This window comes from Hylobates moloch, unplaced genomic scaffold, assembly GCF_009828535.3.
Source record: "Hylobates moloch isolate HMO894 unplaced genomic scaffold, HMol_V3 SCAFFOLD_2, whole genome shotgun sequence".
NCBI lineage: Eukaryota > Metazoa > Chordata > Mammalia > Primates > Hylobatidae > Hylobates > Hylobates moloch.
The window spans coordinates 16,562,802-16,588,098 of NW_026652277.1; the positions used below are offsets into that span (position 1 = coordinate 16,562,802).

General features: G+C 37.9%; 1 protein-coding gene across 1 annotated transcript in view; it reads right to left on the bottom strand.

Annotated features, from left to right (window-relative positions):
• Positions 1–25,297, bottom strand: part of CUBN (cubilin) — a 308,721-nt gene that overhangs the window by 32,036 nt on the left and 251,388 nt on the right. Inside the window, exons 57-59 of the mRNA XM_032164125.2 lie at positions 20,279–20,479; positions 17,754–17,883; positions 12,820–13,037 (exon numbers count right to left, since the gene is read on the bottom strand). Coding sequence (XP_032020016.1) covers positions 12,820–13,037; positions 17,754–17,883; positions 20,279–20,479 — 549 coding nt within the window. The remainder of the gene's footprint in view (positions 1–12,819; positions 13,038–17,753; positions 17,884–20,278; positions 20,480–25,297) is intronic.

Consider the following 25,297-nt stretch of genomic DNA (forward strand, 5'->3'; position numbering starts at 1 on the left):
GGGTTCTACATACGCTTTTGGGATTGCTGATGTGATTTATTGAAGATTTTCCTAGCCTTGAAAAATCCAGTTTTATACAAAATCAAGTATTTTGCATAATAAAACTGGTGGAAAATGTGCATATGTTTTACTTTTATATTCCGCTTTTATGAACACTGTCAGACTGAAAACTGAATTTACGAAGAATTTACCCAACAAACCAAGAAAATTGCTGCCAACAAATCTTTTATTTACATAGTGTGATAGAAAGAGGCTGAGAGGCATTTAACACTGCAGTCCAGTTTATTTTCAGCCACACTCTATATTTAACTTTTTCTTTTCCAAAACATGAGAAGCTAAAGGAAAAAATCTTTATAGAAGAAAAAGGCCTTCTTTGAGATAAAAATTTTATAATTCAGAATAAAAATACAAAGGAGAGATAAAGAATAATCTCAAGATGATTAAACGGTCTACCATAAAAGAATACAAAAAAACAATCCTCAGAACATAAGATTTAGTTTTGTCTACTCCATGGCCTAAGCAGATAGCTCAGAAATGATTTAAGAAGAGCATAAAGGGATGAACAATTTATTGACAATTTTGAAAGAAATGGTAAGGATGAAATAAGCTCAAAATAGCCCTAGTAGGAACAGGGATTAAACTGGTGCTGAAACTAATGTCTGTAAAGCTTGCATTCTACACAAATACAGGTAGGTCATGGCTAGTTCCAAAGTTAGACTTCACTGGGATTGGCCTTCAGTCTATTTTTCTCATTCCATTTTCTGCTCATGGTGAAAAGACTGCTTTCAACATTAGGGGGTGCTAAGATTTTGTACTTGGACCTTGGCAGTAAACATGAACAATGGTGGCTCTCCTGAACTCTGTCTGTAAATCCAATGGATAGCAAACGTGCAGGGTGATTTTTGTTACAGGTACATTACTTAGTAGGTCAGGCTTGGCCTGTCCATAGCTTCTAAGTCAGGCGAAACTATAGAGTATTTGCACAGTCAGTCATTTCCCAAAGTTGAAATGCTTCCAAAGGCCCAGTCCCTGATATATTCACAGAGGGCATCTAGGACAAAATTATTCTGAAACGTAAGCAATACGCAGTGCTTCACCACATGTTGCTAATGATTCCGCTCATCTGAAATGGGCCTGCAAACTAAAGAGAGGGTTGGAGTTTGTGGAGTTTGAGCAGCTTTGAGTCCAGTGTGAACTGACTGTTACTTAAGGAAACCACTTAAGCTTATTGGCATGCATAGTACAGAAGAACGATGACTGAGGGTATGAATGGATTGATAAATGTATTTATTACATATTGTTTTAATATTCAAGAAAGTATATTGAGTATTTAAGTACAAAAAGATAAATGATATTCCATTAGTAGTAAGACATAGATAAATAATGATGACGCAATTTAGAAAATGATAGGTTCAGTAAAAGAGGCAGAAAAGTCTTACAGTTTTGCAAAAAGATGAAGATTACTTTGGGCTATGAGGATCTCAACTGTTCCAAGGAGGAGGTGATTTGGATCTGGGTCTTGAAGCATAAATAGAATAAAACCATGTAGAAATGGAATTGGCATTGGCAATTCCAGCCTGAAAGAATCTCTTGATCCAAGCCTAAATGGGCAAGAATTTACATTATATGCATGGGCAAGCATAACTCTGAGAAAAGAATAGGGCACATGAAGGAGAATAATGAGAACTAGGATTGTGAAAACAGGATGGGGTCTTCCACAGAGGGCCTCCAGTGCTGGATTATACAGAGTTTGGCTGTCAGACTGTGTTCTGTGGCTAACCGGATCCATTTGAAAGATTTTTAATCAAAGAAGTGGTAGAATCAGGATGTACTTGCTAATCAAGTCTTATCTAAAAATTGATCCAGAACCAGCATTTTACATGTAAGGGAACGGGACTGAAGGAGATGAGACCAAGTGAAAGGACATTGCTGTGGCGAGGGCTGCAGGTAGGAGCACTGAAGAGTTGGAGGTAGGTAGACAGGAAAACGCTGCTGCTGGGCATTATTCTACTAATACATCAGCTTCAAAAACTCAGTGTTATTTTTAAACATTCAAGCTATACTTATCACTACTTGTTTATTAATTGTTACTAATAAGTTCATAAGGGCAAGATGGCAATTGTACTTGGGCACAGTGAATGCCATTACACACACTTATTATGTAGTACTACTGCCATGACTAATGGCATAAGGCAGCGCACCAACATTCCAGGGAACCCCAGAACAAACATCCTTAAATCACTGATGTGTTTGCCATGGATTGAGTGGTAAATTGGCTGATCCATTCTTCCTTCCTTCCTTCTTTCCTTCCTTCATTCCTTCTTTCCTCCCTCTCTCCCTTCCTCTCTTCCTCCCTCACTCCTTCTTCTTTCTTTCTTCTTCCTTTCCTTTCCTTTTTTCTCTCTCTCTCTTTCTCTCTTCTTTCCCTCTATCTCTCTTCCCCTCCCCTCCCCTTTCTTTCTTTCCTTCCTTTCTTCCTTCCTTCCTTCCTTCCTTCCTTCCTTCCTTCCTTCTAGATGAGGACTTGCTATGATGCCCAGGCTGGTCTCATATTCTTGGGGTCAAGCAAATCCTTCCACCTCAGCCTCTTGAATAGCTAGGCTTACAGGTGCATGCCACCATGCCCATCTTAACTGGCTGATTTTTAATTCTTCAGTCTCTCTCTTTACACTGCACTAAAATGGAGAGTATATTTTTCTGTGCACTTGATGTTAGGCTTGGCCCTACGACTTGCTTTAGAATGAGTATTAGCGGTCATGAAGCAGCCAGAGGCCTTAAACGTGCTTATGTTTTCTTCTTGTTTTTATTGTTGTCTAGGACTTTGTGCTCCTGTGATCCACTAAGATATCATGCGCTGAGTAACTGCTGGTTCAAATAAAAAGTGGATTCATGTGGAACAGACTTGAACCCAGACTCAACTTTACAGCCAACTGCAGCCAACCCACAGCTTGGAACGGAGGCAGGCAAGCTAGTCCATGGACCCATAAGTGATTAAAAACAAATGCTTTCATTATAAGACACTGAATTTTGGATGGTTTGTTATGTAGCACTGTCATGGAAATAGCAGACTAATACACACACTAATATTAACAGCTTGTTTGAGCTATCAAACTGTAATAGAGCTCATTGTTCAATTCATAAAATATACACACAGAATAAAGAACATGGAGAAAAAATATCATCAGATAATCCTGGTCAAAATAGTCAAATATTTGAAGTGAACATCATATTACATGAGTGAACAGGTATTTGTGTAGTGCAGGGAATAGCAGTTGCTCTAATTCCCCCACTTTAGTGCTGAAATATAGCAAAACTGCTCCATGCAAAATGAAATGTAAGTGTATATGCCTTTCAGAAAATGTAATGATCAATATTAACAAAAGAAGGGTTCTTTCTCAAAAGGAGCTATTGCCACATTGCTCTTTCTGTGTTTCAATGGTGGAGGAATATAAGCAAGGGCGACCTCTGTGACTATGAAATAGAGTCCCATGCATCAGAAAGTCAATTTACCATACTGATATTTTGAAATTGTGTTTTTTTAATGTATAAGCCATCTTAACCTTGATATGTTTAGCATCACCAATCCATCATTTCCTCATTACTACACATTTTTGGGCCACCCAGACAGCTCTCATCCATCAGCACCTGCCTCATCAATCAGGTGTGTTAGTCACTCTCTGATGACACACCCTGTGTCCAAGAACAAACGGCACTCTAACTTTCTTCCCTGAATTGGAAATATCTCTCTCACACAAAAGAGCCATTTCTTCAGAGAAAATACATGTTTTGGCTAAAGAAATATTGGAAATACAAACCCCATAATAAGAAGTGAGATCCAGGTCTAAATCTACTTAATTAAAAGTCAGTAACTGAATCCTGAATTATTACCTTCCAGTGACTAAACCTCAGAGTGAAGTTTAAGCCAAGATCAATCTGATAAGGGAAAAAATAGTTACATTCTCTCGGATAAAACATCTCGAAGGCTTCAGTGGAGTTGGATACATTTGTAAATCGTTATTTGGAGAATTGACATTTTCGTGGCTCATATTCTATATGGCTGACATTTTCTTGAGGTTGTCTGGATAGTATCTCTCCCTGTCTCTGGCTGATCACTACTGAGAAGGTGCACAGTGTGCTGTACCAGCAGATACAGACTGGCTTGACTTCTGGCGCTCTCATGTTTCCAGCAAGCCATCTGTGGCTTTGGGCTGCAGCTGAAGGAAGCTTTACAGGAAACTACAGGAAGCAGAATACAAAGCCATTTAAAGCTGGTGCCTTAGGGAAATGCGAGCACACCTAGACAGCTTCCTTTCTACCACCCAGGGATGCAGGGCTAGAAATGCATTTCATTATCCTTTTTTGGAATCAGCCTTACTGTGATTTATAAAGCTGCAGATACACAATTGCCCCAAAGCAGTGTATTCACATAAAAACATTCAACTAGGTTTCAGATGAACCTGTTTTGTCTTTTTCTCTAAACGTAAACAGTGTTTATTATTTTACTCCCTAACCTCCGATGTGTACAATACTTTAGGTATAATATTTATGTTATACAAGAAAAAATATTAGTAGTTTTTGTAATGAGGTTTTTTATTGTTTTGTTTGTTTTTAGTAGCTTCACTCAATTCGACTCACTTTAGTTATCCTAATTTGAAACCCAGCTTAATCTAAATTAAAATGTGTATTAGTCTGGTAATATTTAGGAATCATAAAACTAAAAGAATGGTAATGTACTAAAAGAAAGGTAATTTCAGCAAGCTAATCAGTAGCTATAGTTAATAGAAAAAGAGCAATACTTGTATAAAGAACTTAGGAGAAGGAAAATTTTATCATTATCTTTTAATTTATCTTGCAATTTATCTTGCATTATTTAGATATCACTGAAAATGCTCTATGTATACATCATTAGCCCCAGGGCATTTTATGAGAATCATTCTTTCCAACTTGGAAATTAAAAAAATAATTTACTAAGCAAAATGACATGATCATGTCAGTTGATGCTGAAAAAGGATTTGACAAAATCCAACACACGTTCATGATAAAAACTCTTGGCAAACTAGGAATAGAGGAGAAATTTCTTGACTTGATAAAAACCATCTGCAAAAACCTACTCCTAACAGCATAATTAATGGTGAAATACTAAATGCTTTCTCCCTAAGATCAGGAACAAGGCTACGATATTGATTTCACACCCCTCTAACTCAGCATAGTATTAGAATTCTTGCCAGAATAAAGCAAGAAAAAATATATAGAGAGACTGGAAAGGGAGAAATAAAATTTCCACTTTTGCAAGTAACTATAAGCTGCAGAAAATCCCAAGTAATATAGAAAAACATTCTTAGAACTAATATGTGAGTTCAGCAAGAACTCAGGATAAAGGAACAATACACAAAAATCAATCAAATTTTAATATACTAACCATGAACATGTGGAGACCAAAATTAAAAAACAATACCATTTATAATCATTCCAAAAAATGAAATATTTAGGTATATACTTAATGAAGCATATACAGGCTTAAGTGATGAAAATGACAAAATAATGAAATAAATAAAATAAGGTCTAAATAAGTCTAGATACATATATATTCACGGATTGGAAAACTCAACATAGTAAAGACATCAGTTTTCCCCAAATCGATGGATAGATTTAATGCAATTCCTTTAAAAATCTCAGCAAGGTTTTTCTGCAAACATCAAAAAGCTTAACTTATTTTTATTTTTATTTATTTACATTTTTTTAGGATAGAGGCTTGCTCTGTCACCCAGACTGGAGTGCAGTGGTGTGATCACAGCTCACTGCAACTTTGAACTCCTGGGCTCAAGGGATCCTTCTGTCTCAGCCTCCCAGTTAGCTAGGACCACAGGCAAATGCCACCATGCCTGGCTAATTTTGTTATGTTTGGTGATGACAGGGTCTTGCTCTATTGGCTGGGCTGGTCTTGAACTCCTGGCCTCAAGGGATCCTCCCACTTTGGTCTCCCAAAGCTCCGGGATTACAGGCATGAGACACTGCACCCAGCCTTTATCTTAAAATTTATATGGAAAGGCACAAGCCTTCAAATAGCTAAAACAACTTCACAAAGAAAAATGAAGTGGGAAGAATCACTCCACCCGATATTAAGGCTTACCATGTAGCTATAGTAATCAAGACAGTGTGATATTGGTGAGGAGTTAGACACATAATCAATGGAATAGAATACAGAACCCACAAACGGACCCATACAAATAGGCCCAAGTGATTTTTTTCAAATGTGCCAATGCAATTCAATGAAGGAAGGACAGCCTTTTCAACCAATGGTGCTAGAGCAATTGGACATCCAGAGGCAAAAAACTGACTTCCACCTAAATCTCATATCTAAACCAAAATGAGCTCAAAATGGATCACAGACACAAATGAAAAATGTAAAATCATAAAACTTTTAAAAGAAAACAGCAGAATAATCTCTGGGACCTTGGGGCAGGCAAAGGATTCTTAGACTTGGTACCAAAAACATGATCTCTAAAAGAAAAAGTCGATAAATTGAACTTCAACATTAAAAACTTTTGTTCAGTGAAAGGCCAATATAAGGCAAGAAAATTAAAAGGCAAGATATAGACTGGGAAATAACATTTGCAAACCACATACTGACAAAGGATCATTGATTGAGAATAGATAAAAAGCTCTCAAAACCCAACAGTAGAAAAATAAACAATTCAATTAGAAAATGGGTAAAAGATATAAACAGATATTTCACCAGAGAATAGATATACAGATGACAAAAAAAGCACATGAAAATTGTTCACCATTAGGAAAATGCAAATTAAAACCACATGAGATATTAATACACACCTGCCAGAATGGCTAAAATAAAATTAAATAACAACAACAGCAACAATAAGAGTACTGCACAATGACATGACCAGGGGAGGGAGGGGGGTCCCCAGTTATACAATGCCATGACTTCCTAATCAAAATAATACAAGCCAGAGCATGATGGAATAGCATTGTAAAGTCCTGAATGAAAATAAATGCCAAACTAGAACTCTATACTCAGAGAAAGAATCCCACAAAATTTAAGAAAATCAAGTCATTTTCGAAAAACAAAAACAAAGAACACTTTTTACCAGAAGATCTCCAATAAAATAAACATAAAAGAGAGGTCTTCCAAAAGAAATACATTAATCCCATATGGAAGCATAGAATTTCAGGAAGAAAAGAAAAAAAATAGTAATGGTAATTTTACATTATTAATAATTGTGTAAAACAATAAAAATGTTTTGTGTACCTATTATGTATGTGGAATTAAAATACTTGGCATATATAGCACAAAAGACAGGAAGTGGGTAAGTGGGTTTAAAATGTTCCAAGGTCCTTGGATTAATTATTAATTGTAACATGAAAAAGTATCAATTTAAAATTAGATTCTAACATATTAAGGTTGAATACTGTAATCTCTAAGGTAACTACTGAAACAAGAGTAACAGGATGTATAAATAATAATTTTAAAAGGGGAGTAATAAAAAAGTGATTAATTTTAAAAAGAAAAGATAATCAAAGGACAATAAAAAGAAGTGGGACAAACAAAACGCAAATAGTACAAAGGTCTATTTAAAACTAATATTGTTAGTAATTTTATCAGATATAAATGCATTATATTATTCAATAGAAAGGCATAGCCAAACAAAAGCCAAATATATTCTTCAGGATAGAGACAAGTTGAAAATAAAAGGGTTTAAAAATATATCATGCAAATATGAACCAAAAGAAAGCTATGGAAGTTATACTAAATCAGAACAAGTAGAAATTAAGGCAAAAAGCATTTAAAAACGTTGTTACATAATGATATGAGTCAATCCACCAGAAAGATATAATAATTATAAATGTACATGTGCCACATTATATGGCTTCAAAATAAAAAAGAGCAAAACTCTAGCCAAGATGTTTCTACTGAACTTCTAACTCTCTTATCTGACTACCTACTGAACACTAGCTGGATATTCTAAAGGCACCAAATTCTCCAGACAAAACCCAAAATTTTTATTATTTTATTCTGCAAAGCACTGTCCTCTCCTAGTAATTTTCTATTTGAATAGTGGTGTCACAAGATATTGTCCAGAAACCTTAGGAGCATTATTATTTCTTTTTCCCAAGCCGCTTCTCTCAAATGGAACACTATGTTATTGATTCAATATCTTGAGGATTTCTCCTTTCAGTCTCTTTCTTTATTTTCATGCCTTATCATCATCCCATGCCTAAACTATTGCACGCCTAAACTATTGCAATACTTTTCTAACTTTTTCCCTGGAATGCTGCTCGAAAACATCATCCCCACAGGTGCTGGGATGTGCTTTCTAAAATAAATCTGACTAGATGATAGCACTCTCCAGCTCAAAACAATTACTGGCTCCTCTTTGCACATGATACAGAGCCCTCTATGTCTGGCCTTTGCATATCTCTCCTCTCTCAGCACCTATTGTTCTCTGCCTTATGCCCCAAAGCATTACCAATGTTCAGGTTAGCCAGCATCCATTGAAATGGGATGCACCTGTAACTTTGTGCATGTGTTTTATTTCTCCAAAGATTGTCCATTTTCCCAATGAATGCCTTTTTTTTGAGATAGAGTTTCACTCTGTCACCCAGGCTGGAGTGCAGTGGCGTGATCTCGACGCACTGCAACCTCCGCCTCCCAGGTTCAAGCGATTCTCCTGCTTCAGCTGCCCGAGTAGCTGGGACTACAGGTGCGTGCCACCAAGCCCAGCTAATTTTTGTATTCTTTGGTAGAGATGGGGTTTCACCATGTTGGCCAGGCTGGTCTCTAACTCCTGACCTCAGGTGATCAGCCCGCCTCAGCCTTCCAAGCGCTGGGATTACAGGCGTGAGCCAGCATGCCTGGCCAATGAATGCCTTCTTATCCTTCCAAAATAATACTATTTATAGCTAAAAATTCTTGCATGTGAAATGAGTGACAAGAATTTTCTAATTTAATCACTGAACTCTATAAGGTCATTATTATTAGTGTACTGTTTTTACAGTTAAAAAAAATCAAGACACAGAGTGGATAAGTAAATTGTCCAAGATCAACCTCATTGAGATGTACAAACTGAGTTTGAATCTGGGATGTGATGCTCCACGTTTACCCTCTTACCCACTGCACCATAATTCAGGACTCACATTCTCTGAGGTGCATCCTCTAACAATCCTGTGTCCTTTCTTCCACAGAACATCCAAGTACCATAGATCCCTTCTTTCGTGCTTCCAGTGCCCTTTTGCATACACTTCTGTTAAAAAGCATCGCTGGGGGCTGGGCGCAGTGGCTCACGCCTGTAATCCCAGCACTTTGGGAGGCTGAGGCGGGTGGATCATGAGGTCAGGAGTTCGAGACCTGCCTGACCAACATGGTGAAAGCCCGTCTCTACTAAAAATACAAAAATTAGCCAGGCGTGGTTGCATGCGCCTGTAATCCCAGCTACTCAGGGAGCTAAGACAGGAGAATTGCTTGAACCTGGGAGGAGGAGGTTGCAGTGAGCCGAGATCGCGCCACTGCACTCCAGCCTGGCGACAGAGCGAGACTCCATCACACACACACACACACACACACACACACACACACACACACATCACATCACATCCCTGGGTATTTTTATCAATTGCCACAGAGGCAATGAAGGCTTACTAAGAAAATCATGAGTTTGGGGGACAGTCAAACCTAGTTCAAAGCTTGGCTTTACCTCTTACAAACCCTTTGGACCACAGACAAATTACTTAATCTCTTAAATTCTTCTTTCTTCCTTTGTAAAATGGGATAATTCCTGTCTCATCTGGTACCTCTGAGGATTAGATAAAGTAATATACCTCAAGCAGCTCATGCTACATCTGGCAGGGCAGAGGCTCAGGGACAGGCAGTGATTTTCACGATGCCCTGGGATTTCGTGACAAGTCTTTACTTGTGAGCGACCAAAATATACAGCTACCACGTAATGTTAACAGACTTTTTACATATTAGAATGAAGAGAAGAACACGGTCCCACTATTATATTTCCTAACAATTTATTTATAACAAAAGAATGTTTTAAAATTTTTATTGCTGACTGCATATACTTTGTTTTTGTGTTCCTGGGAATACTATATCAAAGCCAGGCTGATCTGAGTAACGATGATGATTATCACAGGGAATTTATGGGTACAAATAATTTAACCCAAAATAACCAGTTACCTGTGACAAAACTAGGTTGCGTCTTGTGTTTTAGATTACACAGAATAAGTGCTTCTTCCCAGCACCTGTTCCCTTCAGTGTTTTTCAAAATGTTATCCTATAATTTACCATTAACTCAATTTTATCACTTGGTTTGGTCTCCGCAATACCATCTGGCTTTATTTTCACAAGGACAGCCCCACTCTTCAAGACCAGGAGTGGCAATCTAGTCATCGGTGGGGCAAAGACTCCAGTGTTGAAATATATTTATTAAGAACCTTTCCTTTCTTCTTGCTGATTTGGTATTTAACTCCTGTGTACTTGCTTTTGTAAAGTTTTGGTGAACTAAGCATTTGTTGGTTTCTTTATCCCGTTCCCACATTCTCAGCTCGGCAAAAAACCTTTCCCCATAAAACCCACAAAGAATAACCTGAAGATAACCTTGTCTTTAGTATCATCCCCCAAGGGAAGTCTAATCACCAGTAAAAGGTACAGGGCTTAAAAAGGGCGGAAATAAGCTTAGTTGGGTTTTTCTTTAAATGGGTTTACAGTTTCAGCTCATCTCATTCTCAGACTTCATCACAGGGAGCAAATGATATTAGGAAACCAGAAAAATGACATTCCTTGGTTGCTTTCGAGCAATACCCTCATTATTGCTAAACTGAGAGTTATTTGATCAGTGATTTATCTAATTATTCAAGTTATAATTCAACTTCCTTATTACATTTGTACTTCTAACAGTAACGTGAGCTGACAACTTCAATCAGGCCGCCAAGAGGTACCTAGAGACACATACATATATTTTTTATGCCATTGAATTTTTAAGTTTATTCTTGTATTGTTTAGCTATTTTAGAATGCCTCACAAAGTTTAAATTTAACACCAAAACTGGGAAACTTAAAAATAACTAGAAGCAGAAGTCTGAATTGGACATGTTAGATTTTTTTTTCCATTTGTTGTGACCATGTTTTCCATCTTTGTGGCCCTAGACCCTCTTCAGCTTTCTCTGTCTCCTTCTTTCTTCTCTGTTTCCTTCTTTTTCATCCCCTTCAACTTCCTCCTGCCACTCCCACTGTCTTCCTTTAGCGTGTTCGAGAGACATTTTCCAGATGTTAATGTAACAGGTAAAAACCCACAGGCAAGAAACACAGATGACCTAAATATTGAGTGTGATCCGGTATTCCTAACTCTCTGAGGACGAAAGTGATTCAATTTACCTCCCTGTGTAGAGCTTACCCAACAATTATATAAACCAGGATTGCATTTTGAGAATGAGCTGAATCTAGATAAAATCTAATGTGTTCTATATGGTATATTATTATATCTCATTATAAAATATGATTTTGAAGTAGGCACAATTTATCCATTTATTCTGTAAATCACTAATATGGCCAATATGGATGGAGTAACACCAGGCCTCTGCGAGGCCTGAGGATTTAATCAGAATGTAGCTTTTGATTTCAGATTTAGGTTATAAAATGTACTTTAGGATTTGACGGTTAGGTGTCACTGCAAAGTGGGTAGGAAAGAACAAGAAATCATTGTAGCATTGGTCCTGTTGAGAATGTTGATCCCTGCCCACCCCACCCTCAGCCACCCCCCAACGTTGGAAATAGGGTCGGGGGGGCTTGAAAATTTCAGACTTCAATATTACTTTCTAATACATAGAGTCTTTCACTCTGACAGCTAAGGTGCTTTCCAGAAATTATCTGCTTTATCCCCGTCACATTCTTAAAAGATAAACAGTTGTAATATTTCAAACTGATCAGTTTTTTAGTAGATCAAAATTGAGTTCCAAAACGTTATAGGGCTTTTCTGAAGCCACATCACCAGGCAATGATATCATGCATCAATCAGCTCTTTCCATCTGGCCATATTTCTTTTTTTTTTTTTCTTTTTTTAGATGGAGTTGTTTGCTCTTGCTGCTCAGGCTGGGCACAATCTCGGCTCACCACAACCTTCACCTCCCAGGTTCAAGTGATTCTCCTGCCTCAGCCTCCCGAGTAGCTGGGATTACAGGCATGTGCCACCATGCCTGACTAATTTTGTATTTTTAGTAGAGACAGGGTTTCTCCATGTTAGTCAGGCTGGCCTTGAACTCCCGACCTCAGGTTATTCACCCACCTCAGCCTCCCAAAGTGCTGAGATTACAGGTGTGAGCCACCACGCCCAGCTTTTTTTTTTTTTTTTTTTTTTTTTGAGATGGAGTTTCACTCTTGTTGCCCAGGCTGGAGTGCAATGGTGCTATCTTGGGTCACTGCAACCTCTGCCTCCTGGGTTCAAGCGATTCTCCTGCCTCAGCCTCCCAAGTAGCTGGGTTTGTAAGCATGCACCACCATGCCTGGCTAATATTTTGTATTTTTAGTACAGACAGGGTTTCACCATGTTGGCCAGGCTGGTCTTGAACTCCTGACCTCAGGTGATCCACCCACCTCAACTTCCCAAAGTGCTGGGTACATTTGTTAAGTGATTTTTTTACAACATTAAAATATGTCATCCATAATTTTTAAAACCAAGCCCTTACATGGCATATTCTTCTAAGCTTCAAGGAAAAGCAACCATAGTCAGGTGGAGGAGGGGGGAAATTAAATAAAGCAGAAAGGTAACAGTCCTGAAAAATAGATTTACAACTCCAGAATTCTTACCCAATGTCTGCCGGAAAGATATCTTCCAGCCTTTTGCTGTCTGAAATGAATCTGTCTTGAACACCAGGAGCATACTATTACTGCTGCTCTTCACATTTGGTGGGCGCTTGGAACCGCAGAATTTCCCAAGAAGGGGATCACTGGTATTGGCACCATCATAAATTGCCAGGTAGTCATGGGAGCAGGAAGTGGAGGAAACCACATCAAAATCACTGAACCTGTGAAATGTACCTTGTTAATACTGATGTTTCCATTTGGACTTCAATTAAATTGTAGCTTTAGCTCTTGCAAAAAATGACAAGGAAAAAACTACCAGTAGAGTATTCAAGACTCACTTGACAGGAAATATTAAAAATCAAACAGTACTTTACTGATCAGTTCAAAAGTTTAGCCAAATTTGTTTTTAGTAATTACAATATACCAAAAACTGTGAGAGCAGCTGGGGATGTAAAAATGAGGAAGATACAGTCTTACATTTCAAGGAACTCACAGTCTAGGGCATATTAAAGTCCATCTGAGATCAACTTTTGACAAGTTGAACTGATATTTATTATCCCAGCAATACTTTAGTTTTTTAGGTCTCATTAAAAATACCATATTTACTCTTCCCTTGTTATTTTATGAGATGAAGTAGAACTTACGGGAAGCATGTTAATATAATAGAAGAAATGCTGGTTTTAGAATCACAGCTCCATTCTCCTCACAGTCTCATTTTCCTCTTTTAAAATGAAGTTTATATTAAGGTCAGGTGAAGAACAGGAAATTCACATTTAAGATCTCACTTCTGCACATGGTCTCAGCTCTTTGCCTCCCCAGCACCGGCAGGATTGCCCTAGGTGCACACTTTGAGGCTTCACATGGCTGCTAGGAGTTGCTTTGACCACAGAAACGTAAGCAGAAGGGACACATATTACTTTACGGAAGAAGTTTTACAAACAACTACTTGCTTTGCCACATTGCCTTCCCACTATAGTGATGATCATGGAAGCAAATGTAAAAACGAAGCTTCCATCAACCTGGGTTGTTGGATGACCACGATGAGCAGAGCTTCCATGCCAGGCCACACTGAACATGCTCATTAGAACAAGAAATAAACTTGTTGAGTTAAGCTGCTGTGAGGTGGAGTTGTTTGTTACTATGAGCATAACCTATCCTGACAGATGCATCCCTAACTTTTCTGTCTTATACAATGTTTAATTTAGGCCTTATACTTTGTCATTTTAAATAACGATTTCTAGAGTTCCTTAACAAGCAAGGCTTCTTACATGGATTTACTTTAGAGTTTTATGGTGGGTTTATTATAGCTTAATTTTAAAACGTGTTTAAAAAAATAATATTTGATATCCTGTCCTCATTTTTATAGGTTCTTCTGCTTTTTCTTTTTTTCTTTTTTTTTTTTGAGACAGAGTCTCACTGTGATGCCCAGGCTGGAGTGCAGTGGCGTGATCTCGGCTCACTGCAACCTCTGTCTCCCTGGTTCAAGTGATTCTTTTGCCTCAGCCTCCCGAGTAGCTGGGATTACAGGTGTCCACCACCATGCCTGGCTACTTTTTAAATTATATATATATATTTTTAGTAGAGATGAGGTTTTTGCCATGTTGGCCAGGCTGGTCTTGAACTCCTGACCTCAGGTGACCCGCCTGCCTCGGCCTCCCTGTGCTGGGATTACAGGCATGGGACACCATGCCCAGACTGCATTTTCAATTTATTTTGGCAGTAGCTCTAACAACTCATAATATGGAATAGTTTTGAAAATATATAATAACATATATTTATATATAAAATATATAATAAATGCTTTCTTTAAACAGCCTTGAGAAAAAAAATTGTTAATTTTTTTTCTGAAAGGTTTTGGTTAGTTGAAGGTTTTCAGACTGATGATGAAGGACAAGATGAAAAACGTATTGATTTTCTTTTACCACATTTAACATTTAATGTTATTGTAAAAGATCAGGGAAGAACAATAGCTAGATAATTTCCAACAACACTGTATTCATTTTAATTCTCTACAGACAACACATTTATTTTCCACAATAAGAATCCACAAAGAAAGATAAGATCTGAGTTTCTAAGAGGACTTAAATCACTTTGGCTTTTTATTTTACATCATTTTCCCAGGAGAGCACAGAAGAGATCTGAAAAAGCCCATCGACAGAAAAACTTATGCAGCCAGAATCTTTTGAGAGCCTTTTATTAATGGCTGCATCTTCTACCACACCTAGAATCTTATCTGTTTCATAGAATGTAGGCTCTTAGGACACAATAAATAATTTTCTAAACCTGCAGACGTAGGCTGGGTGCGGCAGCTCACACCTGTAATCCCAGCACTTTGGGAGGCCGAGGCAGGTGGATCACTTGAGGTCAGGGATTCAAGAACAGCCTGGCCAACATGGCAAAACTCCATCTCTACCCTGGCAAAAAGGACAAAACTCCATGTATATATATATATATATATATATATACACACACACATATATATATCTATACACACATACAGATATATATATATCTATACACATATATATCTATACACATACAGATATATATATCTATACACATATATATCTATGTGTATAGATATCTATACACATAGATATATAGATATCTATACACACACACACACACATATATATATATATACACATAGATATATATACAAAAAAAAATTACCCAGGCTGGTGGCACACACCTGTAGTCCCAGCTACTTGGGAGGCTAAGGCGGGAGAATTGCTTGAACCCAGGAGGTGGAGGTTGCAGTGAGCTGAGATCACACCACTGCACTCCAGCCTGGGTGACAGAGTGAGAGCTTGTCTCAAATAAATAAATAAGTAAAATAAAATAAAATAAACATGCAGATGTAAATTTGATTATGGTGAGCTCCAAGATCCAGGCTGAAAACTGAAAAAATATATTTAGATTATAAACATACATATATATATATATAAATAGATAGATAGATAGATAGATAGATAGATAGATAGATAGATAGGGAGAATATATAACATAACTCTATGAGTTGGTGTGTATACCATGGTCGGAATGTTTGTGTTCCCCTAAATTCATATGTTCCCTAAGCTAATGGTATTAGGAGGTGGGGCCTTTGGGGGGCGATTAGGTCATAGGGGAGGACCCCTCACAAATGGGATTAGTGTTTTATAAGAGGCCCTTCCAGCTAATGAAGACACAGCAAGAACGTGCCTTCTATGAGCCAGAAAACAGGAGCTCACCAGACAACGAATCTGCCTTGACCTTGGACTTTTGCAGCCTTTTGTTGTTTATAAGCCATCCAGTTTATGGTATTTTGTTAAAGCAACCTGAACAGAACCAGGCAATAATCCTACACATATGAGAAACAAATAGTGAGTGACAGTAGCAAATGGCTCCCCCTTACACTTCCACGCCTGGACAGGCGTACTTCATAGGCCTCCTGCTCCCGGCCATCTGACAGTTTCTGTTCTTTTGTCCCCAGAACTTAAAGGACACTCTGTTTTCCTACAAAAAGTCCAGGTAAGAGCTTCAGTTTTCTTCGAGGTCCAGCCTATAGAACGCCTGATAGAGGAACCAAATCAGGCTTGATGAGAGATGTCTTTCAGCTGGAGAGCCAACTGATGCATGAGGCCTCCGGAAGTAAACTGCAGGGAGTACAGAATTTTTAGGGTGGAAAATGATCACAGACAAATAGAGGGGAGGTAGGTAGGTAGGTGTGGTCTTAGCCCATCAGGCTTCTATATGGAAAGTCCTACATGACCATAAACTACATTACCATTCAGAGTTTCCTACCACATGCGGTAGGTATATCACTGAAATAGGCTGTCAGGTGAACACAGTCTTGAACTTTCTAATTCTGGAGAGTGGGAGGTTGCATCGCCCTCATCAGTCTTGTTGGGAATAGGTAAGACTGGGGAGAAAACTGACCAGTGGCGCAAGCCATCTCTCATAGCATCAGTTTAGAGGTGTTCTGACACAGGTATAAAAATAGATTTATTAAGTAGTTAGAAAATGTATCCTTTGAGGCTGGGTGCAGTGGCTCATGCCTGTAATCTCAGCACTTTGGGAGGCTGAGGCAGGAGGATCACCTGAGGTCAGGAGTTCGAGACCAGCCTGGCCAACGTGGTGAAACCCCATCACTACCAGAAATACAAAACTGAGCAGGGCATGGCGGCGCCTGCCTGTAATCCCAGCTACTCGGGAGACTGAGGTAGGAGAATCCCTTGAACCTGGGAGGCAGAGGTTGCAGTGAGCCGAGATTGTGCCACTACACTTCAGCCTGGGTGACAAAGTGAGACCTTCTCTCAAAAAAAAAGAAAAAAGAAAATGTATCCTTTGAGAGACAGTATGGGGAAACACTGAGGACGTGGTGTTTGGAGGAAGCCTGGCATGAATACACATTTTGACTCTTTACGTGTGAGTTACTTTTGGAAAGTGATTTGATTCTTCTGAGCCTCAGTTTCCTCATCAGTGAAATGGGAATAATCTACACAATTCCCAATCTAGAATCTATATATACCTCATATGACTGTTTTAAGAATACAGTGAGACAATGATGGCAACTGTGAATCAAATTTCTTTGTGTATAATAAATACCCAACTCATGGCAACAGCTTTCTCTTGCCCTTCCTCTCTCCTTTGATTTCAAGACGGGCATATTTTACCTTGACAATCCATTTTATGATGCTCCTTCTCAATTGTTGGGAAACTATAATGACTGTTTTAACTGGTGAGTGCTTGTTTTTCACCCTTAGTTACTACCAGCTTGTGTGGAGAAGGGGAGTGTCATTTCCCAGGTTGAACTATCGTCTAGGAACCTCACTCCTCCGTGTAGATTTCCCTCCAGACTGCCGATGAGAATCAGCGCCCTCCATCAATAAAGGAATGACTCTTCTATAAATAATGCTGAAAGGATTTTCTTAAGAAAGCCAATTTGTCTTACGTACTTGAGCTCGATCACTTTGTCGTCACTAACGGTGATGGTATACAGGCAGCGCATATCATTTGGGTAGTCTGTATATGAATAGGCAGGACTCGTGATGATTCCAGAAGAGAAATTGAACACACCACCACAGGCTGCAACAGAAGACAAGGGAATATGAAGAGAACAATGATTAGTCCCAGCATGGAAAAATGATTTTAAGAGATTCTATACTATTGTACATTTTTCCCTAAGAGAGGTAATAATTATTTTTCTTGAAGTGACTTATATCTCCCTTCATTGTGTTTACACATAATTCTGATTTTCCCACTAGGAAGGAAAATGAAAGACAGCAAGAGCGTAGAAACAGGGAAGAATATTTAAAGGCACATCTTGGAAAGGAATCAGTCTGAGTCAAATTAATGGCCAGAGTGGAAATGACGAGAAGGAACATTTCACCATCACCTCCCTGTATTTCATTGACAGGTTGAGAGAGGGATGACAACAGTAACGTAGTATGGAAAAGGTGGCCAGAATGATGTTCTGGGCATACAGATGTAGGAAAGATTGTGATCTGGAAATCTGAAATAATAGAGATCTGTGTCTCTTCTGTCAGGGATAGAATATTATAAGGTAAACTACTGGAAATCATTTTTGGAACTTTCCATTTTAGTTCCTTCTGTGGGCTCAAATGCATAGCTCTCCAGTCTGGTGGATTTGCCGTCAGTTGTGAGACTGGTAAGGACTAAACTTGCCCCAGTTTGTATTAATATCACTGATCTTCAATCCTCAACAAGCAGGAGGAGGCCAGGCCCATTCCTCTCCAGTATTCCAGCAATTAACAGCTCAGAGCCTTGAGCTAGACCCATTAGCCAATAAAATAACAGACATAAAAATGTAATAAAGCCCTCTTATCCACAATATAAAATGACTATTTATGCTTGGGTTTACATATGAGGATCAGATTGTACCTCCTGATGATCACTCTCACTGCAGTGGAAAGACCTATCTATGTATATTTATGATTCTAAAATTATAATGGGGCTAATGCATCTTGAAGTATTTCCATGGTCTATACACTATCAATGGACATGTTCCACTTTACATCCTCAGAAATGAGGAACAAATTGGGGCTGCCATGTCAGGCTCTTTCTTTCTTTACTGTTTTTGCCTCAGCTGAGCCCACCTTGCAAGGGAGCACTCTTCTCTATGTACCTGTAAGTACTTGTGTGTTCAGACCCCCAGGTCCATCTGTAAAAGTGAATTACATGTCAGATAAGGGTAGCAATCACTCCTTTTCACTTTATACACAATTACGCGGTCTCTGGAAGTTTATCAAAGCCTAAATAACTCCCATCTTTGCACCATATCAGCATTTTAAGTCTTAACATCAACGACACTTTTTAAGTGGGACTCTTATACTAGATTATATTGAATCTTGACTACTTCCTTGTAGGAAAATGAGAGATTAAAGAGATGAAGAATATAAAGCAGGAGTTTACCTCTCCAAAGCAGCAGTTGTGCCAAAAGAATAAAAACAAATCCATCCTTCTCTTTATTCAACAAGTCGACGGGAGAGGAAATGTTAATTGCATGGTTCTATTCTGCTTGAGCCAACAGAGCTACACAGCCATATGTAATCATACTTTACAAACTGTGGGAGTCAGGATGCAGATAGCAGCTAATGTGAACAAATTATGGAGGCGCTTTTCAGAAGTAAATACATGTTTTTAGTCTTCTCTGGGGATGGGAACAGTAATTTATTCCAAGGGAAACTCTTTAACTTTCTACCTTTAGCAATGAGTTTGGTGGAGCAAAGAAGAAACAGACTCAAGAAAGATGTTAAAAGATTTGTGTGCCAGTTTGACTGCAGCTGAGATGTCTATTAGATGGTGCATAAATATTGTCAGCAAACTAACCAAGCAGGAGGGGAAAAGATTATTCAAGATTGGGAAGTGCAACCTTAGAATTTTCTGGGTAGCAACAAATGCCTCTGTCTAGTCTGTTGCTCCTCTTTTCTCTTTGCCTTTGATGCAGAGAAGTTGTAAATTATAGCATAATTGAATATATCAATCTTTTCCATTAGGGCTTGTGCTTTGTGCATAGTGTTTTAAAAAAGTCTTTCCTATCAGATTGTAAAGACATTCTCTTATATTTCTTCTAAATATATAAAATATTAATTTTTGTATTAGCAAAATGACTTGGGGAAATAAAACAGGCATCTGGATAATTTGGACTAACAGGCAACTTTGTGTAAGGTAAGAAAAACAAAAAAATTGCAGTAGTATTTATTTAAATTAAATTACAAAACAAATGTCAATTCTTCATTTGATTTTCATAGTAGTTCTAGCCAAAGTTCTTGAAAAAGGTCCTCTTCTTTATAAGAGAAAATGTATATATATATTTTTAACCACGAACCTCATTGACAATTTTTTTCCCTTAAATTCTCTGAATCTTCAAGTTAGTGCTGTATGAATCACAGTGAAAACTCCTTGCATACATTACTCAGAAAAGAAGAAAATTCCGAACTCTGTCATTATGGCTACTCACAGGTTATCCTATAGGAAAACTTGAATCCGAAGTCTGTGATTTGCTCATTGGAGTAGAAGTTAAGCAGAACCGGCCCGGCGATGGTGAGGGGAGCTGCCACCTCTTCTCCACACACAGTAGCAAATGGGGTGGACGCGACGCTGTAACCTCTGATAATGTGCACGCCGTCATTGACACAGCTTCCCGTCACAGCAGAACGAGCTGGACAAGGCATGGAACAACCGCATTATGATCAGAACCAACACAAACAGTTAATGCCGTAAACGTAAAAACAAAAATGTGATGATGATTCATGCAATTGCTATAAAAATTAAAATGAGAAACAAGAGATATTTAACTTAGTTTCCTGTTGAAACGATGTTTACTCTAACTACAAAACAGGCACAGGTATGAGAAAACAGGTAGAACTTCACGAAAAAAATAGACACATTCCACTTTGAAACAATTCAGAATTTCCTTTCTTCAGATAATGGCTCCTTTAATTCAGTGACTGTAAACTGGGGACCGTGTTGCCTCCCCAAGAACACCTGGCACTACCTGAAGGCATTTTTGCTGTCACACTGTAGAGTGGAGTAGAGACCAGGGATACTGCTGAAGATGCTGCTATACAGAGGTCAGCCCCTACACCCCGGACCCTCTGGGACCCACAAAAAACTACCTAGCCCGACATGACAATAGCGCTACTACTGAGAAAATTTGCTCCAAGCTTATGTCCAGATAAGCGACTCCTACCATGGAGATATCATTAGAAACTCCTTAATGTTTATTGAACAACCATTTTAGATGTTCACACAAACACTATTAGTGTTAAAGGACTATAAAATATATATTATTGTTTTGTTTGCTAATTATAATGTGAATATATGCTCCAGCCTACCATCCCCCAAAGAAAAATATAAAAAAAAAACAAGAAATTAAAAAGATATTTGTCCATTACAACATATACAGTGATTTTTGTAGGTGAACACATACTGTTAAAATATTAACTTGGATCATACCTAATTTGTATTAATATGAAATGACACCCATATGATAACCTAATTTGTATCAATATGAAATTATATCCATCATGCATTTGTATGTGATTAAATATTCTTCTAAAACATTATATCAGTGCCAGACATGGTGGCTCACGCCTATAATCCCAGCACTTTGGGAGGCTGAGGCGGGCGGATCACCTGTGTTCAGGAATTCGAGGCCAGCCTGGGCAACATGGCAAAACCCTGTCTCTACTAAAAATACAAAAATTGGTCAGGTGTGGTGGTGCGCGCCTGTAGTCCCAGCTACTCAGGAGGCTGAGGCAGGAGAATCGCTTGAACCTGGAAGGCAGAGGTTACAGTGGGCTGAGATCACGCCACTTCGCTCCAGCCTGGGCGACAGTGCAAGACTCCATCTCAAATAAAATAAAACCTTATATTATTATGAAAGGAAAGGAAAAAAACCGCAATAACTTTTGCACCAATGTAATATATTAATGCCTATACCAAATTCCAACATATAGATGTGTCATCCACGTTCCATCAATCCCCTGTTGCTTGAAATTCTATATTCTCCACATTTCTGTAAATAAAAATATTGTTGAAACAAACATTCCTGTACATAAATATTTGAGGACGTTTTTCATTATTTCATCAGAATAAGTTTTTAGAAGTTAGATACTGGCACTAAGGTAAGATTATTTTTCAGGTTATCAAATGATCCCTACATTGGTGCTGCCGACTTACTCTCCCACAACATTTTTGGCATCTGACATTTTTCCCAATTCTGTGTTTTCATTGCCCATAGGAAAATGTTATGCCCATTAACAATCACTTCACTCTCATCCTTTCTGTATATGGTCTCCCGCCCTACGCAATTACTAAACTACTTTCCGCCTCTATGGATTTGTCTACTCCGGACATTTCACATGAATAAAATCATGCAGTATGTGACCTTTTGTGGCTGGCTTCTTTCACTTAATGTAATGTTTTTGAGTCCATCCATGACAGACATTTGGTTTGTTTCCACCTTTTGGCTATTATGGATAATGCTGCTATGAACATTCATGCATGAGATTTTGAGTGGGCACATGCTTTCAGTTCCTTTGGGTATATAAATGGGAGTGAAATAATTAGCCCCCAAATTAGGTATGTATTTAATTTTATAAGAAACTGCCAAACTATATCTAGTAGTTACATCAGTATACATTCTCACCAGGAGTGTGTGGGACTTCCAGTGCTCTGCAGGTATGCCAACATTTGACATTGTCAGTCTTTTTAATTTTAGCCATTCTAGTGCAAGTGAAACGGAACTTCACTGTGATATTTAATTTTAATTGCTCTGATGATTAACAATGTGAAATATTTTCCCATTTTCATTTACAAACCACAAGAACAAAATACTTTTATTTCATGGCGATGCTAACTTGAACATATATCTAATGATCCACATCACCCCAACACACAAAATTTACTTACTTACAAATGCCCCATTGGGAATGACCAAAACTGTATTATTTTATGTAAGCACATACTATGGCACAGTGGACTCTGAAATCAGACATCTTGTTTGCTGTTTGCTGTTAGAATACTCTTCCTATAAGAGCATGCTGACAAAATCATTATGCACACTTACTTTATAATTTCAAGTCTCCTGGCCATAGACCTTGATTCAAAGGTGGGCGTGTGACCTAGTCCAATCCAATAAAGGTGAATTTCAACACCCTTGTTTGACATTTGGAAGTTGGAATAGAGGCAGTAGTATGCTGGTAAATATAACAACCAACTCTCTGAGAGATTTGTGGCATTTGCCAATTTCCATCGTATAGATACTCCCACGATAGCCAATTTCAAGCTATTAACAAGAAGTCATTAAGTGCAGAATAGGAATAGATGAGCAAAATTGACTCTTGCAAGATGGTGCAACCCAACTCTAGCATACCACGGGATAGAAGCCATCTCTCTTTCTGATGTGGGTGAGGAGTACCCACTGTGAAAGCAGCACCCGTACAGCAATGAGAGGAGCCAGCCTTAGGGTGAGGCTCACACTGGAGTAGCACAAAGTAAAAACAGAAACAGCTGAATATTTGATGACATAATTAAAAGGCTGAATTGAGAGATTTGAGGCACACCCAACTTTGAAACCTTCCAGAATTAAAAACCAATGAATTGCTCCTTTGTGTTTAAACCAGGTTAATCAAGTTTCCTGTTAATTGTGCCATAAAACCTCCTAATGGATATGGTAGATATTTTTATGATTAGAGTCATTGTTGCTGTTGTTTATACAACCCCACCATCCTGACCACAGTTGATTGATTGATTGATAATTCCAGTCAATCAATGGCAAGGCATGGCATCAGACCCAATCCAGGCCAATCAGATGTGTTCAAACTGCAACTGAGTAAGAGTCGACGGTAGCAGACAAAGATACTAAACTTAAAAAATGTCTGCAGCCATGTTTTCTGACACATTAAGGAAGCAAGGCTGCCATAAGGGAAAAAGAAGTTGTTGTGCAGAAAGCAGCAAAAAGAGTGGGGAAGAGAGAGCATGCTGACAGATTCTTGTCCCTGGTTTCCTTTGTTCTAGAAGCCCTTCCTTTGATGAGATGAAATCACCCAGTATCCTTCTTATAAACCCTACTTTGTATCTAAGCTAACTTTTGAAGATAATTTGCCACTCAAAGAATCTTGACAAATACTTTTACAAGGTATATCTATGCATTAAAGAGTTACCACACATTCTTAAATCATTTTAAGAATACATTCAGCTCCTTCGCTAAGTTTCTATTCAGCCTGCAGAAATCTTGAGGTATCAATTCAAGATATACATTTTTAAATTAACCACAAGGAATTCCCTTATTTTGAAAATGCTGGAATAGAAATATTTCTAATTGGGCATAAATCTACAAGTTGAAAGCATGAAAGACTGAACTTCGATGGCCTTTTCATGTAATTAGAAGCAATATGATGTTGGAAAAAGACAACAAAAAAGAAATAAACTCAGATTCATGGTTTGAATATTGCCAAATTATATTATGTACCTTAGTTATAACCTCAGTATTTGTCTTTAAGACATCAAAAGCTCCACTGGAATTTAAAAAAATTCAAAGTAGATGAGTTTGAGAATAAAACAATTGTGCATTAGTTATAGAAATTATTTAGCAACAATATATCAAGTTATAAAACCAACATCACATAATGTAGGGAAAAATTGCTGATGCTGGATTGAAATCTTGGTCCCACATTTGATCAAATAGGCTGCTATGCATGTGTTAAGTATGAAAGAGTTAGTTGTTAAGTTGTGGGCTAATGATATAGATGATTACAGTGGCAGTTGTCTTAGAAAACAGTGAAAAGGTTGTGAAACATAAGGTAAAGTGTCACTTATAGTTGATTATGTTGACAAATAGTTGATTAAAGGAACTAGTTGAAATACAGAAAGCTCATTCATGAAATGGTAGTGGTACGAGACATAATCAAAACTCATTAACAATTTATTAAATGTCCATATTGAACAATAAGGAAGTTTGTTGGGGAAATGCACAAGAAGTTGAGAAGGGATTTTAGATTTTTTGTAGATGGCAATAGAATATCAACTAACTAAACCAATTATGTAAGACAGTCTGCTTCTCAAAGCCTGATTCAGTAAAACGTAAAAGTTATAGTATCTGGCAACTTATTTCATGGATTAAAACATTATTGTATTCTTTCTAGTAGTCATTTCTTTAACGTAGGATGTTATGCCCTTTCAAATTCTGTCCAAAAGAAATCAAACATGTACATAGTACTAGAAGCTGGTAAAATTAGCTAAAGTCTAAGAAAATATCAAAAATTAACATGAACAAAGTAATATGCAAGACAATGGATATGTGTGTCACTAGGCATTAAGTACTTTACACACATATATCATATTCTAAAGTTCTATATATCCCATCACTGCATTAGATCAAGAATATCAGCCTGATTCTTCAGTGAGAAGGTGCTTGGTGACAGACTAAAGGCATCAGAAAATAATTATATTAAACACTTTCTCATCATTATTG